Source organism: Hypomesus nipponensis, chromosome 27 (assembly GCF_054491055.1).
Source record: "Hypomesus nipponensis isolate SF chromosome 27, ASM5449105v1, whole genome shotgun sequence".
NCBI lineage: Eukaryota > Metazoa > Chordata > Actinopteri > Osmeriformes > Osmeridae > Hypomesus > Hypomesus nipponensis.
Genome location: NC_140387.1, coordinates 543606 through 559856, shown reverse-complemented (window position 1 = coordinate 559856; position 16251 = coordinate 543606). Strand labels below are relative to the sequence as shown.

The 16251-nt window shown below is 54.4% G+C and overlaps 1 protein-coding gene across 1 annotated transcript in view; it reads left to right on the top strand.

The window, feature by feature from the left end:
* LOC146220206 (mediator of RNA polymerase II transcription subunit 13-like) overlaps positions 1–15050 on the top strand; it is a 52866-nt gene extending 37816 nt beyond the window's left edge. The window contains 26 exon segments of the mRNA XM_084693625.1: positions 69–233; positions 366–513; positions 612–698; positions 800–1426; positions 1601–1811; positions 1956–2034; positions 2167–2288; positions 2817–2898; positions 3194–3414; positions 4063–4271; positions 4384–5050; positions 5052–5274; positions 5500–5679; positions 6054–6277; positions 6722–6998; positions 7123–7435; positions 8578–8833; positions 9702–9890; positions 9976–10199; positions 10902–11044; positions 11544–11702; positions 11859–12017; positions 12103–12251; positions 12328–12492; positions 12826–12938; positions 13021–15050. Of these exon segments, the coding sequence (XP_084549751.1) occupies positions 69–233; positions 366–513; positions 612–698; positions 800–1426; positions 1601–1811; positions 1956–2034; positions 2167–2288; positions 2817–2898; positions 3194–3414; positions 4063–4271; positions 4384–5050; positions 5052–5274; positions 5500–5679; positions 6054–6277; positions 6722–6998; positions 7123–7435; positions 8578–8833; positions 9702–9890; positions 9976–10199; positions 10902–11044; positions 11544–11702; positions 11859–12017; positions 12103–12251; positions 12328–12492; positions 12826–12938; positions 13021–13153 (5525 nt within the window). The 3' untranslated portion in view covers positions 13154–15050.
* The last annotated feature ends 1201 nt before the right edge of the window (positions 15051–16251 follow it).

The following is a 16251-nucleotide window of genomic DNA, read 5'->3' as shown; positions in this document are numbered from 1 at the left end:
GTCACACACACACTCTGTCACACACACACACCAGTGTGTTACAGCTGCAGTGTGTGTCTCTTCTCCAGGCGGCGTGAGGATGGTCTACCCAGCAGCCTTTGTGCTGGTTGCCCAGGGCGACCTTCCCAAGGAGCCCCCTCCCCCTCCCCCAGGGGTCCCGGGGTCCCTCAGAGACCCCTCCCACTGTGGGGGTCCCCTCACACCCCCCACCTCCCCAGAGCAGCCCTGCTCAGGTAGGACAACCTCACCCTCCCTACCTCCCCACCCCCCTCTCCTGCCCTCTCACCAAAACATCTCTTATTTAGTAAGTAGCTGTCAGTAATTCTATTGTGTTGTGATGTACTGTACTGTGCTCTGTGTTGCAGCGGACAGTGGCTTCATCACGTCTGCGTCCAGCGCCGCCCCCATGGAGGCAGTTGTGGGCGTGTCTCCCCCCGCCCCGCTGCATTGTGGGAAGCAGCTGAGCAGTCAGGCGGTGCAGCAGGCGTGGCGGGAGTGTTACCTGACCCCCAGGTGAGCAGGGTGGAACCTGACCTGATTTCCTGGGATGTCATGTGATCTTGTGTGATGTCATGTGATCTCATGTGTGATGTCATGTTATCCTGCTGCAGGTGCAGTGCGGCAGCCAAACAGGAAGTGTCTGAGGTCAGCTGGGACTTCAGCGCCCCGGGAGAGAGGACTTCCTGCAGCTGCTCCAGGTAGGGAAGCTAGCCTGTAGCTAGCCCGTGTGGTGGGGTAGCTAGCCTGTATTTGTCCAGTAGCTAGCCCGTGTGTTGATGTCAGACGTTTGTGTGTCCAGGCTGAAGCAGCAGAAGCCTCCGTCCTCAGCGCCCCCCCAGCCTGGTGTCCCCCCTACCCCCGCCTTCGGCCCCCCTGCGCCCCCTCCTTCCTTGCCCAAGCACAAGACCTCCGACAAGGCAGACAAGACAGACAAGCAGCCCAAGAGAGCCCTCTCCACCCCCTTCCACCACCGCCTCCCCGCCTGTCTAGACCCAGACTCCTGTAGGGGCCCCCCTCTGGGGGCTCTGGTGCCCCTGGAGCCCCCACTGGACCCTTCTACGCCTGGCTGCAAGTACCCCAAGCCCCCCTCGGCTGGCCACAAGATCCCCGCCTCCCTCCCCCACTCCCCCGTCTCCCCCCTGCCCCCCACCCTCAGCCCCCACCCGCGGGGCCAGGACTCGGAGGGCCTGGACCCCCCCCTGTCCCGGCCACCTTGCCCGGACGCCGGAGGCCTGGGGGGGGTGGAGGCCAGTGAGACGGCGCTGTACGCGGCCCCCCTGGGCCCCAGCGAGGCTGGGGGGGGCTGGTGGAGGGGGTTTAGGACCCCGCGGACAGACCAGACGGGGTTCAGTCCTCCAGACCTCCCGTCAGGCAGACTGGGGGAGTTCAGGACGGACACAGCCACAGAGGGCCTGGCGCTGAAGAGGTGAACGAGACCGAATATTTGTTTTACCTTTAAAAACTTTTTGTAGAAAATATTTTCAAACCTTTTAAACTTTTTGTGGCCCCAAAAATATCTGTTTTAGTATAGTTTTACAGCACATTTATACAAAGTGAGATCTCTTTACCTCCTTATCTTCTACTCCCCCCTCCCCTCCAGGCTCTTTGCCCAGACCCAGAGACGGTTCAAGGTGTCGGAGGAGTGTGTGAGGGAGCACGTCCAGACTCTGGGCCTGCTGCCCCCCGGGCCTGAGGGGCTGGGGGGCCCAGGAGACGACCCGTACGACTTCAAAGAGGGCGACATCGAGTACAGCTTCCCTTCGTCCAAGAGGCTGAAGGGGCAGGGCCGAGACCCTGGCAGGAGGGCAAAGGTCAGACATGTACTGAGTCAGAGCCCTGACCCTTAACCTGACCCTGAGTGACATCCTCACTCAGTCAAACTCTTACTGTACTGTCAGTCCACCAGTATTATATTGTTGTAGTTGGAGGCCTGATTAACCTCTGACCTCTCCTAGGGAGAAGATATAAATGGCAGTACCGCACTACCTGATGGGAAAGATGCCATGTCTATCTTCAGCTCCGCCCCCAAATCAAGTGAGAATTATGACATCATGAGAATTCTCTGCTAATGTTGCATTAACGAGTAGGCGTGTGAAAGTGGTAAAAGTTGTGTTCGGGTGTTTGTTGTGTAGCTGTATGTGTGCTAAAGCTTGTGTGTGTGTGTAGATGAGTCGTCACCAGACGAGGCTGAGTCGAAGGCCAACCCCCCCCTGACCAGGGAGATGGACCTGGTGGTCAACATCTCAGACTTGGACAACATCTTCGACGAGGATGAGGACGAGCTAGGGGTAAGAGGATGTCTGCATGCAACGATCTGACCTCTGACCCCACAGCGACCTCTCCTGACCTCATACTGACCTCTGACCCCACAGCGACCTCCCCTGACCTCATACTGACCTCTGACCCCACAGCGACCTCCCCTGACCTCATACTGACCTCTGACCCCACAGCGACCTCCCCTGACCTCATACTGACCTCTGACCCCACAGCAACCTCTCCTGACCTCATACTGACCTCTGACCCCACTGCGACCTCTCCTGACCTCATACTGACCTCTGACCCCACAGCGACCTCCCCTGACCTCATACTGACCTCTGACCTCACAGGGACCTCCCCTGACCTCATACTGACCTCTGACCTCACAGCGACCGTAAACGCCTCCAGTCATGGAAGAGGTCATCCTCACCATTAGAGGAAGTAGAGCCATGGACTCTATTTTTGGACTGTTTGGACTCAGGACTGAATGCTTGTTTCAGGGTGACACTGTGTGTGTTTAGCCTGTGTGTGTGTGTGGTAACTCCTGCTCTCCCCAGCAGCACTCCACCAGAGTCCCGGCGTCCGGAGCAGAGGACCGACCTCCAGGGAAGGAGGGCAGGGCGGCTGTGCCGTACCCCTCAAGTGAGTCCTCTCCACACACCAGCAGGGTCAGGCTGGGAGAGGTCCAGACCCTCACCTCCTGCTTTCTAGAGCCGGCCTCTCTTCTCTGCATGTATACCTCCGTCTTATGTCTAATTACCCTCTCTCCCTCTCTCCCTCTCCCCCTCTCTCCCTCTCCTCCTCTCCCCCTCTCTCCCTCTCCTCCTCTCTCCCTCCTCCCCTCTCTCCCTCTCCACCTCTCCACCCCTCTCCCCCTCTCTCCCTCTCCTCCTCTCTCCCTCCTCCCCTCTCTCCCTCTCCCCCTCTCTCCCTCCAGCAGTAGCAGACCTGCAGCGGATGTTTCCCACCCCCCCCTCCCTAGAGCAGCACCCCGCCTTCTCCCCCATCATGACGTACCGGGACACCCCCAGCCAGGAGCCCCCGGCCCCCCTGGGGGGCCCTGATCACCCCCTGGTCTCCCTGGCCTCCTCCCAGCTGGCAGACTACAGGATGGAGGTAGAAGAGGGCATGGCCAGCCCCAAACCTGAAGACATCAAGGTGGGGAATCATGGGAAACGTAGTCTTGGAAGCTACGGCTGTTTCTATTATATTCTATTGCTGAACACCAAATTACAGCTTCTTACTTTGAGCTTTGAGTATGTAAATACGCTCTCAAACCGTATCTGCCTTCCACAGCGTCAAACTGACATTTCTCCATTGAAAGTGGTTGGGTGGACAATAATGGGACCCCCTGGCTAACTGCTAAAATCAGGAAAATACAATTTGTAGGCATATCCTTATTGAATTTTAAAACCGGAATGTTATAATATAGGTGTGTATCTATATATTGAAGTACAATGCTGTGACATAACATTTTTTATTTGTGTTAAATCGACATTTTGGTAAAATTTCTAATGAGCGTCTAGAGCTAGGTGGACGATAATGGGAACCCTAGCCGCTAGTCTTCTCCTACTGCCTCGTTAGACCTGGGTGGCGTTAGCCTGTGGTTAGCCCTGGTTAGTGTTAGCCTGTGGTTAGCCCTGGTTAGCGTTAGCCTGTGGTTAGCCATGGTTAGCGTTAGCCTGTGGTTAGCCCTGGTTAGTGTTAGCCTGTGGTTAGCCCTGGTTAGCGTTAGCCTGTGGTTAGCCCTGGTTAGCGTTAGCCTCTGTGGCGGCCCAGAGCAGTGAGGCTGTGCTCCCCCTCCAGGACTTCTCCTTCGTGTACCGCGTCCCCGGGGTCCAGCCTCAGACGGGCTGCTCCATGTTTGCCCCCCTGCGGAGCCTCCCCAGCCAGCGCCTGCCCCCCGTCAGCCTGCCTGAGCAGTGCTGCTACCGGCCCTCCTGGGCCCTCCTGCCCAAGATGGAGCACTACTCCTCCCTCAGCACCCAGGCCCCCTTCATCAGGGACGGATACATGTGAGTGGGGATGTGTGTGTAGAGGGCTTGTGTATGTGTGAACAGGGGTTATGTATGAATTATGGAAACCTCAGAACAGTCCTGGTATGATCTGTGGGGTGTGTTTCTGTAGCAACGCCCCTAGCGCCCTGCTGGACCAGGACTATGCCCAGCTGAGTGCTGTGGGCGGAGCAAGCGGCGTCCTGCCCTCCCCCGCCACGCCCCGCTTCTCCGTGCCCACCCCCCGCACCCCACGCACTCCCCGGGGGGCGGGCCCCCCCAGTGGCCAGGGCTCAGTGAGGCAGGACGAGCTGAGCTCCCCGGCCTCCACCCCCTCCACCAGCGCCCCCCTCAGCTCCCTGGAGCAGCCCGCCGGCGCCCCCTGGCTGCCGGAGGCCCACAGTCTGTACGCGGCGCTGTTGCTGTCCGACTCGGTCCTCAACATGTTCAAGGACCGCAACTTCGACAGCTGCTGCATCTGCGCCTGCAACATGAACGTGAAGGGCGCCGACGTGGACGTGTACATCCCGGACTCGACGCAAGAGGACCAGTACCGCTGCATGTGCGGCTTCAGCGCCATCGTCAACCGCCGCCTGGCGCACGGCACCGGCCTTTTCCTGGAGGACGAGCTGGACATCTTCGGGAGGGGGTCGGAGGTCGGGAGGGCGGCGGAGAGGAGGCTGGGGCAGGGCCGCAGGGACCCCCCCATGGGGGACCCCCGGGCCAAGCGACCGCAGGACTCCCCCCCCGTCCCCCCCGAGGTGATGGTGCTCATCCAGGAGCAGAGCTCCCATCCCTTCCTCCTCCCTTTCCGCCCTCCTCCTGCCCCCCTGCTGTGCCCGGCGTGAGGCCCTGCTCCAGAGCTGGACGGCGGATAAGCAGTGGGTGGACGGCAGCGACGCGTGTGCAGAGTGTTACGGGGCGCTGGTGCAGGGGCTGCAGTACGTGGACAACCCTGCAGGGGGGAAAATAGATCCGGCGGCAGTGAGGAGCAGCGCGCTACATCCCTGGCCTCATCATAACGGTGAGGGCGTGATGCGGCCGGCGAGGGCGGGGTTTACTGGTCACATGGGGAGAGCATTTAACTGCAGATCAAGTGGGCGGGCCAGGACTTTACAAACTTTACAAATATTATTGTTCTGAAGATTCAATAGTAAGAACAGAAAGTTTTCTTCTATCTGTGAGTTCTGTGACTCCTGTAGTAGGATGTCTGATTATGTATTTATGTCTTCTGTATGTGTGTGCGCAGTGCTGGACGTCAGCGGGCTGTCCTCCCAGGACGTGTTGCGCATGCTGCTGTCACTGCAGCCCTTCCTGCAGGACGCCATCCAGAAGAAGAGGAGCGGACGCACCTGGGACAACATCCAGCATGTCCAGGGCCCCCTCACCTGGCAGCAGTTCCACAAGATGGCCGGCCGAGGCTCCTATGGTAGGAGGAGGGGTCTGGTGGAGGGGTCTGGGGTCTGGTGGAGGGGTCTGGTGGAGGGGTCTGGGGTCTGGTGGAGGGGTCTGGTGGAGGGGTCTGGGTCTGGTGGAGGGGTCTGGGGTCTGGTGGAGGGATCTGGGGTCTGGGGTCTGGTGGAGGGGCCTGGTGGGAGGGGTCTGGGGTCTGGTGGGAAGGGGTCTGATGGAGGGTAGAGGGAGGACAGGGGTATGATGGAAGGGAGGTTGTAGAGGATGGAGAGAGCCAGGGTGATATCCACTTGTGTTGTCATCCACCAACCACCCATAATCCTTTTTCTCCCCTGTCTCCCCTCCCTGGCTCCCCTCTCTGTCTCCCCTCCCCCCCTGCCTCCCCCCCAGGCTCAGAGGAGTCCCCGGAGCCCCTCCCCATCCCCACGGTTCTGCTGGGCTATGAGCGGGACCTCCTGGCTCTGTCTCCGCTGGCGCTGCCCTTCTGGGAGAAGCTGCAGCTGGAGCCCTACGGAGGCCAGAGGGATGTGGCCTACCTGGTGCTCTGTCCTGACAGCGCCGCCCTGCTGGCCGGAGCAAGGGCCTTCCTCCAGGATCTCAGCACCGTCTACGAGGTACGACTCAATTACTGTAGATATCACTGCAGACTCAGTTACTGTAGATATCGCTGCAGCAGACTCGATTACTGTAGATATCGCTGCAGACTCGATTGCTGTAGATATCGTTGCAGACTCGATTGCTGAAGATATCGCTGCAGACTCGTTAGCTGTAGATATCGTTGCAGACTCGATTGCTGAAGATATCGCTGCAGACTCGATTGCTATAGATATCGCTGCAGACTCGATTGCTGAAGATATCGCTGCAGATTAGATTATTTTAGACTCTTTAGATGCCTTACAGGGACAGTTTTCGTGCTTTATTTGACACAAAACTGGGTTCAATAGCATCCTGTTACAGAAGGTGTGGATAAGGCCTCGTCATACTTTATAAACAGGCACCTGGGAGGCCAGGTGATCCCAGCAGCTCATCACGTCTCCTAACCCCTGCTGTGTTTCCAGACGTGCCGTCTTGGCAAGCACCGGCCGCTGGCCAGGGTGTCCCAGGATGGACTGGTGCTTGTGGGACGACCAGAGGGACAGGGGGACAACCAGGGGGACGACCAGCGGGGAGACGACCAGCGGGGAGACGACCAGCGGGGAGACGACCAGCGGGGAGACGACCAGCGGGGAGACGAGCAGGTGGACCAGTGGTTTACAGGGCCATGGACTGGACAGCAGCACTGTCACAACCTCCGCAAGCTCAAACTGTACAACCACACCTGCAGACATGTGCTAGGTGAGACTATTTTCTCCTCCTCCCTCCTCCCCTCTCTTCCCCCCTCCTACTCTCTCCTCCTCCCCCTTCCCTTCTCTACTCCCCCCTCCTCTCCTCTAACTAAGTCCTCCTCTGTGTCTTCCAGCTCCCCAGCTTTCAGCCCTCTCCCTGGACAGCAGTTTGCTGTTGCCCCCAAAGCTCCAGCCCCCCCCAGGGCCTCTGCCCTCTGCCCCCCAGCCTGCCCCCACCAACCCGCCCTCCTCTGGCCCCGGGGGTCCTGAGGCAGGGGGTCCTAGCTCAGGAAGCACTCCCACCCCAATAGGAGGGGCCCCCGGCCTGACTGGGATGGAGGGGACCTCTGGGGGGGGTTCTGAGGGGAAGGGCATCCCAGGAGGGGGTTCCGAAGGTACCCCCAGCTCCAAACCTGCAGCCTCCGAGCCTCCAGACCCCCCTGAGATGTAAGTACTAAGTAGGGGTTCTCTGACTGTGGGTTTGCTCTGTCATTGTACCTGGATGACCAGGTTTGCTCTGAGTCATTGTACCTGGATTACCAGGTTTGCTCTGTCATTGTACCTGGATTACCAGGTTTGCTCTGAGTCATTGTACCTGGATTACCAAGTTTGCTCTGAGTCATTGTACCTGGATTACCAGGTTTGCTCTGTCATTGTACCTGGATTACCAGGTTTGCTCTGTCATTGTACCTGGATTACCAGGTTTGCTCTGAGTCATTGTACCTGGATTACCAGGTTTGCTCTGTCATTGTACCTGGATTACCAGGTTTGCTCTGTCATTGTACCTGGATGACCAGGTTTGCTCTGAGTCATTGTACCTGGATTACCAGGTTTGCTCTGTCATTGTACCTGGATTACCAAGTTTGCTCTGTCATTGTACCTGGATTACCAAGTTTGCTCTGTCATTGTACCTGGATTACCAAGTTTGCTCTGTCATTGTACCTGGATTACCAAGTTTGCTCTGTCATTGTACCTGGATTACCAAGTTTGCTCTGTCATTGTACCTGGATTACCAAGTTTGCTCTGTCATTGTACCTGGATTACCAAGTTTGCTCTGTCATTGTACCTGGATTACCAGGTTTGCTCTGTCATTGTACCTGGATTACCAGGTTTGCTCTGTCATTGTACCTGGATTACCAGGTTTGCTCTGTCATTGTACCTGGATTACCAAGTTTGCTCTGTCATTGTACCTGGATTACCAAGTTTGCTCTGTCATTGTACCTGGATTACCAGGTTTGCTCTGTCATTGTACCTGGATTACCAGGTTTGCTCTGTCATTGTACCTGGATTACCAGGTTTGCTCTGTCATTGTACCTGGATTACCAGGTTTGCTCTGTCATTGTACCTGGATTACCAGGTTTGCTCTGTCATTGTACCTGGATTACCAGGTTTGCTCTGTCATTGTACCTGGGTTTGCCCTGGACTAGTGGGTTCTCCCTGGACCAGTTGGTTCTTTAGTTCCAGGGTGTCTGTGGGTAGTCAGGTTTAAGGATCTCTGTGCAAGAGTGTCCGTGTAGACAACAGCTTTGAATTCATTTGAGGCTGCCTTTGAACAGAGCTGTGATCTGATTGGTTGTCTGTGTTGCCAGGACGGCGGCCCAGGCCCGTATCGGCATCCCCACGCAGCCAGACTCCGCCCACAGCCACGCCCACCCGCCCGCCATCGTGCTGTATGTGGTGGACCCCTTCTCCTGCTGGGCCGCAACGAGGGAGGAGGGCGGAGGAGAGGAGGAGGAGGGCGAGGAGGAGGGGGTGGGCAGCGTGTGGTTGCTAGGGTTACTGCGATGCTACACAGAGATGCTGAACATGCTCCCAGAGAGCCTGAGACCAGCGCTGGTGCTGCAGGTACCTGTCTGTCTGTCTGTCTGCTTACCTGTCTGTCTGTCTGTCTGTCTGTCTGTCTGTCTGTCTGCTTACCTGTCTGTCTGTCTGTCTGTCTGCTTACCTGTCTGTCTGTCTGCCTGCCTGCCTGCTTACCTGTCTGTCTGTCTGTCTGTCTGCTTACCTGTCTGTCTGCTTACCTGTCTGTCTGTCTGTCTATCTGCTTACCTGTCTGTCTGTCTGTCTGTCTGTCTGCTTACCTGTGTTTCTGCTTACCTGTCTGTCTGTCTGTTTGCCTGCCTGCCTGCCTGCCTGCCTGTCTGTCTGCTTACCTGCCTGCCTGCCTGCCTGCCTGTCTGTCTGCTTACCTGTCTGTCTGTCTGTCTGTCTGCTTACCTGTCTGTCTGTCTGTCTGCTTACCTGTCTGTTTGTCAGTCTGTCTGCTTATCTGTCTGTCTGTCTGCTTGTCTGTCTGTCTGTCTGTCTGTCTGTCTGTCTGTCTGTCTGCTTACCTGTCTGTCTATCTGCTTACCTGTCTACCTGTCTGTCTGCTTGTCTGTCTGTCTGTCTGCTTACCTGTCTGTCTGCTAACCTGCCTGTCTGCTTACCTGTCTGTCTGTGTGCTTACCTGTCGGTCTTATTACTTGTCTGTCTGCCTGCCTGTCTGCTTACCTGTCTGTCTGTCTGTCTGCTTACCTGTCTGTCTGTCTGTGTGCTTACCTGTCTGTCTGTCTGCTTACCTGTCTGCTTACCTGTCTGTCTGTGTGCTTACCTGTTTGTCTTCTTACCTGTCTGCTTACCTGTCTGTTTGTCTGTCTGCTTACCTGTCTGCTTACCTGTCTGTCTTCTTGCCTGTCTGCTTACCTGTCTGTCCCCCCCTGTTTGTGCTCAGGTGGTGGGGTGTGAGTTCCTACTGCAGCCCTCCAGAGGCGACAGCCCCCAGTACCTGCAGCAGGTGCGCTCCCTGGCCTTCTCCTGCCACGCCCAGAGCCGACGGCTGCTGCTCACACAGACTCACATCCGCTCCCTCACCGGGTTTGGCCCCGCCTCCGCCCTCAACTCCGCCCTCACCAGACCTGAGGTACGCTCAGGTCTCTCTCTTCCTGTCTCTCTCTGTCTCTCCATCTTTGTGTCATCTATCTCTCAATCTCTCCCTCCATCTCCAGCACCCCAGCCCCCTCCAGCTGTACTCCCCTGCCTTTGTGCTGGGCCCGGCCAGGCCCAAGGCCCCCGAGCCAGGGGAGGTGTGGCCGGAGATGCCTCCCAGGTATGGGGTCCTGTTTGTGGGCTACTGCCTGTCCCACGACCAGCGCTGGATCCTGGTGTCCTGTACCGACCAGCAGGGGGCGCTTCTGGAGAGCTGCGTCATCAATATAGACCTGCCCAACAGGTGAGTGTGTGTGCGTGTGTGTGTGTGTGAGCAGGTGTGTGTATGCATATATACTCTAAATGCTGATTTTGATCATAAATATACATACATTCATACATACACCAATATACTGCATGAATATATTTCAGGGCTGTCAAGCGATTAAAATATTTATTTAATATATATTTATATATTCAATCTATTTAATCTGTTACCCCAATAAAAGATTTTTTTGTGGAAATAACATTAAAATGGTGTACTTAACTTCAGATAGGCCTAACTGGATGATAATGTCCATATAACAAGTTCAAATGGAACACAATTTAAATTGTGAGGGAGTTTTATTCACTCACAAACTATACTGTTGTATAATAAACATCCACAAAATTAGACTTATTCTGGAATATAAAATACATTAAAGACATGTTGTCTCATAGCCTACTACGATATCTTGCTCCATAATATTCAAATCTCACTCAAACCTACTTCCGAGCCGTCTCGCAACTTTTTGAAATGGAACTTCCCATCTAAAATCCCTCTCTCCATCATTCAGCTACAGTCGGCGGTCGAAATCATGTGACGGCAGGTGATTCCCAGGGTCAAAAAGAAACCTGCGTTAACGGCACAATTTTTTTGACGCGTTAAAGTGAGATTGCCTTAATGCGTTAATGCGTTAACTTGACAGCCCTACTATGTTTCTGTATTGTGGTCTGTGTGTCCCAGAGCGCGAAGGCCCAAAGTGTCAGCCAGGAAGTCAGGACTGCAGAGGATGTGGGCGTGGCTTGTGGAGATCATTCAGACCACGTCCATGCCCTGGAGGGTCGTGATTGGTCGTTTAGGCCGACTGGGACACGGAGAGCTGAAGGGTGAGTCACTTCCTGTCAGGAGGTCCTTTTCCAGGTCGCGATGGGGTCACATCCCTCTGTGTTAGATGTGGAGGTGAGTGTGGGCTTGTGTGTGTGTGTTGACCTCTCTCTCTCTCCCCAGACTGGAGCGTGCTCCTGAAAGAGTGTGTGTGTGTGTGTGTGTGTGTGTGTGTGTGTTGACCTCTCTCTCTCTGTCTCTCCCCAGACTGGAGCGTGCTCCTGGGAGAGAGAGTGTGTGTGTGTGTGTGTGTTGACCTCTCTCTCTCTGTCTCTCCCCAGACTGGAGCGTGCTCCTGGGAGAGAGAGTGTGTGTGTGTGTGTGTTGACCTCTCTGTCTCTCCCCAGACTGGAGCGTGCTCCTGGGAGAGAGAGTGTGTGTGTGTGTGTGTGTGTGTGTGTTGACCTCTCTCTCTCTGTCTCTCCCCAGACTGGAGCGTGCTCCTGGGAGAGAGAGTGTGTGTGTGTGTGTGTTGACCTCTCTCTCTCTGTCTCTCCCCAGACTGGAGCGTGCTCCTGGGAGAACACTCCCTTCTCTCTGTGTCTCGTCAGCTGAGGGAGGCGTGTCTGATGTGTGGGATCTCCCCCGGCGACAGTCCCTCCATCCTCAGTGCCTGCCTGGTCGCCATGGAGCCCCAGGGCTCCTTCGTGGTGATGCCAGGTAACCATGACGATAGTGATGATGATGATGATGATGGTGTTGGTGATTATAATGATGAAAAGAACTGAGATTGTGTGTGTGTTTGCCTCCGTGTGTGTGTGTATGGTGTGTGTATGGTGTGTGTATGGTGTGTGTATGGTGTGTGAGTGTGTGTAGACGCAGTGACCATGGGCTCAGTGTTCAGACGCAGCACGGCACTGAACCTGCAGGCGTCCCAGCTGAGCACGCCTCAGGACGCGTCCTGCAGCCACATCCTGGTGTTCCCCACCTCCGCCACCACCCTGGCCCCAGCATACACAGCAGAGGACAACACTGGTACACACACACTGGAACTCACTGTTGTGTGTGATGACACAGGGTGTGTGTGTGTAATGAGTGTGCGATGTGTGTGTGCGTGCAGATGACATGTTCGACCTTCCGTTTCCGGATGAGCTGGAGAACGACATGATGCTGATCACCGGGGCCCTGCACCCCTCGCCCCCCGCCTCCCCCCCTGCCTCGCCCTCCTCCCCCTCCGCAGGGGGCGGGGCCCACTCCCAGCACGCCAGGGTGAGTATTTCGCACACACCCACTCTCACCCACACACACACCCACACACACCCTCTCACAGTCCGTGTGTGCGCAGGGCCAGAGCGAGCGTCTGTTCTCCAGAGAGGCTCCCCCAGAGGAGCTAAAGCAGCAGCCGCTGGCGCTGGGTTACTACGTGAGCACGGCCCCTGCCCACGGCCTGCCAGCCTGGTTCTGGAGCTCCTGCCCTCACGCCCGCCTACAGACACCCCTCTTCCTCAAGGTAGGCTGCCCCCCACATAGAAAGCTCTGTGTGGGTATAAGTGTGGCTATAAAGGTGTGTGTGTGTGTGTGTGTGTATAAAGGTGTGTGTATAAAGGTGTGTGTGTGTATAAAGGTGTGTGTGTGTGTATAAAGGTGTGTGTGTGTGTAAAGGTGTGTGCGTGTGTAAAGGTGTGTGTGTGTGTGTATAAAGGTGTGTATGTGTGTGTGTGTGTGTGTGTGTGTGTGTGTGTGTAAAGGTGTGTGTGTGTGTGTATAAAGGTGTGTGTGTAAAGGTGTGTGTGTGTGTGTAAAGGTGTGTGTGTGTGTGTAAAGGTGTGACTTGTCCCACCAGGCGTCTCTACACCACCACATCTCCATCGCCCAATCAGACGACCTGGTGCTGGACAAGACAGGGAAGAGAACACCACACCCCCTGGACTCCAAAACCACCTCTGACGTCCTCAGGTGAGGGGAGGGGAGAGGGGGGGGGGGCATTCACCAGAGATGTATCAGTAGTAACATCTCCCCTTTGTGTGTGTGTGTGCAGGTTTGTGTTGGAGCAGTACAACGCTCTCTCCTGGCTCACCTGTAGCCCCTCGTCTCAGGACCGTACTTCCTGTCTCCCTGTTCACCTGGCGGTGCTCACCCAGATGTACAACACCATCCTCACTCTGCTCTAGCAGGGCCCGCCCACTGGGGGGCGCCAGGAACCAGGCCCACCTGCACTTCCTCTGTCTGGCCACCGGGGGGCGGGACACCACAGCCTCCATCAGGGCGTCACACGAGGACAGCCACCCCAGTGCACTTCTTACCTTTAAAAGGGTTTCCTTGCAGATGTGATTTTGTGCCACTAAGTACTTCAACCCTGAGGAGGGGGATGAGGAGGGGGTATCTGCCTGTGTAACCAGGCGTGTGTGAGGCTCACCAGCAGGAGGCAGAAGAGAGGCGTGTTTGCACACAGCCAGCACACACACACACAGCCAGCACACACACACACACAGCCAGCACACACACACACACAGCCAGCACACACACACACACACACACAGCCAGCACACACACACACAGCCAGCACACACACACACAGCCAGCACACACACACAGCCAGCACACACACACACACACAGCCAGCACACACACACACAGCCAGCACACACACACACAGCCAGCACACACACACACACAGCCAGCACACACACACACACAGCCAGCACACACACACAGCCAGCACACACACACACACACAGCCAGCACACACACACACACAGCCAGCACACACACACACAGCCAGCACACACACACACACAGCCAGCACACACACACACACAGCCAGCACACACACACACACAGCCAGCACACACACGCACACAACCAGCACACACACGCACACAACCAGCACACACACACACAACCAGCACACACACACACAGCCAGCACACACACACACAGCCAGCACACACACACACACACAGCTACACACAGCCATTTGTCCACATAGGCATCCCACATGGATCATGTTTTGGTCTGTTTCACACACTGCTGTCACCAGGCAGTTTAGTCACCAAACTCAAACCCAAGCAGGTCTGCTTCCTCCTTCTGGAGACAGTAAGGTCTCGGCTGGAGACAGTGTATGCTGTGTGACCACTCTACACATGTTTACAGAGTAAAACGAACATTTGCAAAAGAATCAAGACTTATTTTTAATAGGACCGAAAGTCTATCAACTGATGTCAAGTTCTTTTCCAGATTCAGCGTCAGTTGTCTTGGGAAGGAAAGTGGAAAATGTCATTTTAAAAGGAAATTGTAACTTAATTTGTTAAAGATGCCATATTTATATAAGATATATCATGTCATATAAATTCAAATATATATGTATATAAATATATATTACCTCTTTGAAACAGCCACTTATGATAGTGATTGGTGGAGGGGGTTTATATAACTTTTCAGAGGCAAATACAGTATGGATATTTTATCAAAGACAATGCATTTAATTTGATCAATACTTTCTTATTTTTTACAATTACTGCAATTTTCTTTTAGCTTTTTGTAATTTAATTTTAAGTGTAAGTTAAGGAAATTAATTTTTGCAGGAAAGATATATTTATAAAGTGTTTTTTTTCTCCTGCTAAACAAACTTGAATTACGCAATAGAATTTAATTCTATTTGGACAACGTTGTATATTTAAGTAAATGCTGACTTTCATCAACATAGGAAAGGTATGTTGGTTTCACCACATCAGCCTGCTATTTGTACAATTCCTAGCATGACTGTACATACACTTTTCAGCTGTGTTTTTTGGAATTTCTTAAAGCTGTACATTTCATGCCGGCTTGGTTTACTTTGTTCTCTAAGCAATTCCTATAAAGTATTTTTTTGCTGTGGGCTGTTTTGATAAAGACAGTTTAAAGTCTCGTTCAGAGGCACCAGTGTTTTGCCATGACTTGTACAGCAAAGTACAAACCAGGACAAGTTTGCAAACTTTGTTACATTTGATGTTCGTTTAAACCTTGAGAAGACATCTTCGACTTTTACAGCCTTTTTTAAAGTAAATTATTAAAACTCTTCCAAATGAATCGATACTGAGTGTGATCTCTCCAACATGTCTACTGCTCTCCTTTCAGTCCAGTCTGCCAGATGGATGTAGTGTTGATGTACTGTATGCTATCTCGGAATAATTAGAATAATAATGTCTTCATTTAGTAGGCATTTTTTATCCAAAGCAACGTTTAGGGGAGATTCAAACCTTCAACCTCTGTGACCAGGAGAGGAACCCAGTTAGACCAGGAGAGGAACCCAGCTGGACCAGGAGAGGAACCCAGCTGGACCAGGAGAGGAACCGAGATGTATCAGGAGAGGAACCCAGCTGGACCAGGAGAGGAACCCAGTTGGACCAGGAGAGGAACCCAGCTGGAACCCAGATGCTCCGTACCCAGAACAAGAGAACACAAGCGGAACATCACTGCAGTATCAGAGCAGCTGTTCTCAAGGTTCACCCCTTGTTAACCCCTTGTTAACCCCTTGTGGTTGAGTGGATCTAATCACTGTAGAGCACTTCCTGTGTTGCTCAGCGGGTTGGAGGGTAAAAGCCAGGTCGGAGAGCGTGAGGACATGTGGTCTAATGACACTCTGGGGGGGGGAGAAAGAGACAGACAGAGAGAGACCGAGAGAGAGAGAGAGACAGCGAGAGAGAGACAGCGAGAGAGACAGACAGAGAGAGACCGAGAGAGAGAGAGAGACAGCGAGAGAGAGACAGCGAGAGAGAGACAGCGAGAGAGAGACAGCGAGAGAGAGACAGCGAGAGAGAGAGACAGCGAGAGAGAGAGACAGCGAGAGAGAGAGAGAGAGAGAGAGAGAGAATTTGAAAGTCAGGGTCAGATGAGTTACTCCAGACAAGGTTATTTAAGGTATTGACTAACAATGAAACATCACTTGTCCACCTCACGAATAAGGACTGTCAGGCGAGGAAAGGGGGAGGGAGGAGAGGTGGAGATGGCCGGTGGACCCTGAATGCACTGTGGATCTGAAGGGTCTCTCACAGCGAGGCAAGGCTGCCTAATGTCCAGGGCGACCAGCCCTCTAATTGTGTGGTGCTTGGTGCTGGCCAGCCTCGCCTATTAGACCATGTCCCTCACCTGCTGCCTGCCTTCATGGCTCCACAGGTCACAATGGATGGCCTCTGTCCTCACAAAGCTGCTATTAGGACACAATTAGCAGTCAATGACATCTCTGCCCACTTCAGTCAGTGCTTAGCTCAATACGTAGAAGCTTCCTCTA